Source organism: Aedes albopictus, chromosome 2 (genome assembly GCF_035046485.1).
Source record: "Aedes albopictus strain Foshan chromosome 2, AalbF5, whole genome shotgun sequence".
Classification (NCBI taxonomy): domain Eukaryota; kingdom Metazoa; phylum Arthropoda; class Insecta; order Diptera; family Culicidae; genus Aedes; species Aedes albopictus.
In genome coordinates this window covers 187,647,047-187,648,377 of record NC_085137.1, presented here as the reverse complement: position 1 = coordinate 187,648,377, position 1,331 = coordinate 187,647,047, and the positions used below count along the sequence as shown (strand labels likewise).

Sequence of the window (1,331 nt, the reverse complement as noted above, 5' to 3'; positions counted from 1 at the left end):
TTTCAACTCATCCACACGGCTTCCGGAACTTGCTCTGCACGAAAATCCTCGGCACATCGATACCCTCCTTCGGATTGACGGTCCTCCGGTGAATGTAACTGTTTACGATCACCTCGAAGCCTTCCCCTCGAAACAAATCGCCGACTTCGTCTTCCGCGAAATAGTAACTGCGGGTCCCGTCCTGCCGCATGTAAAAGTTTTCCGCAATCTTGTGTCCCGGCTTGAATCTCAACTGAGCCATATCGTACCGACCGTAATCCCGGAACAGCACCATTCCACCGGGCTTCATCAGCCGAAAAATGTTCCTCACCACCGTCCGAAACTTGTGCGGGTGGATCGCCGACAACACGAAGATCAACGTGGCAATATCCAAACTGCCCTCCGGAATCGTCCCGAACACATCGTCGGTGGTTATGTCGCACGGGAACGCCTTCATATACGTCTCGTCGTAGAGATTATGTTGCTTGACCATCTCGACGGCACGTGGCGACAAATCGCACGCATAGATGAAGTAATCCCGGTGGCCATCCTCGATCAACGGGAACACCAAGTTCCCTACCCCGCAACCGATCTCCAGCATGGTCTTCGTCACTTCCGAGTTATCGCCCACCGTCTCGCCAGCCAGCAGTTCCTCAAACTCCCGCGTGGTCCAGTGACGGTCCTTGAAGAAACGTGTTTCGTTCCGCTTGTAGAACAGATCCCAATGTTTGCGGGCCTCCTGCTCCAGCTTCTTCGCCTGGAAATCCGTCACCATCCGTTTGTTCTGCTCTTCCAGGCGTAGTTTTTCGTCGTCCGTCAGGACCTTGACGCTGTTCGTCACCACGTCGCCCAAGTTGAAGCAGCCATGCTTAGGCCACGCCGAAGATTGATTTCCTTCGCCGCAGGACATGTTGAAACTTAACACTTCCAGCAATGATTTCAGAAGAATTTGGTCACAATGACCTGGAAGTTATTTTCAGCTAAACATTGCAGTTAGGAATTTCTAAACACTTTACAAAAGTAATTTCACTTTAGCGCACTAGCAGAGGAAATTTCAACTTTTCACGATGCGATCCAAAAACGAAGTGAACGAAGCGGATGGATTTTGTTGGCTCGTAAGCGCTTTAATTACAGCGGTACTGCTGCTGACAGAACGTTTGACAGTACTTGTCATCGTTTCCGGAAACAAACACGGGGGATAGGATACGAAATTATTTACGCGCGCAAAAGCACGCGCGCAAAAGCACGGAAGTGGTTTCTGCTTTTAGTAGTGTTGCGTGTACGTACACGCTGCATTACACGAACACCACTTGAGTTACTGGTTGAAAATAGTAAACAAAGATCAGCTGTTC

General features: G+C 50.0%; 1 protein-coding gene across 1 annotated transcript; it reads right to left on the bottom strand.

Moving 5' to 3' along the window:
* Nucleotides 1-1,061, bottom strand: LOC109419097 (tRNA N(3)-methylcytidine methyltransferase METTL6). The gene has a single exon (XM_029865790.2). It carries the CDS (start codon nucleotides 887-889, stop codon nucleotides 8-10), a length of 882 nt encoding a protein of 293 aa, XP_029721650.1. The 5' UTR covers nucleotides 890-1,061; the 3' UTR covers nucleotides 1-7.
* Between the last annotated feature and the right edge of the window lie 270 nt (nucleotides 1,062-1,331).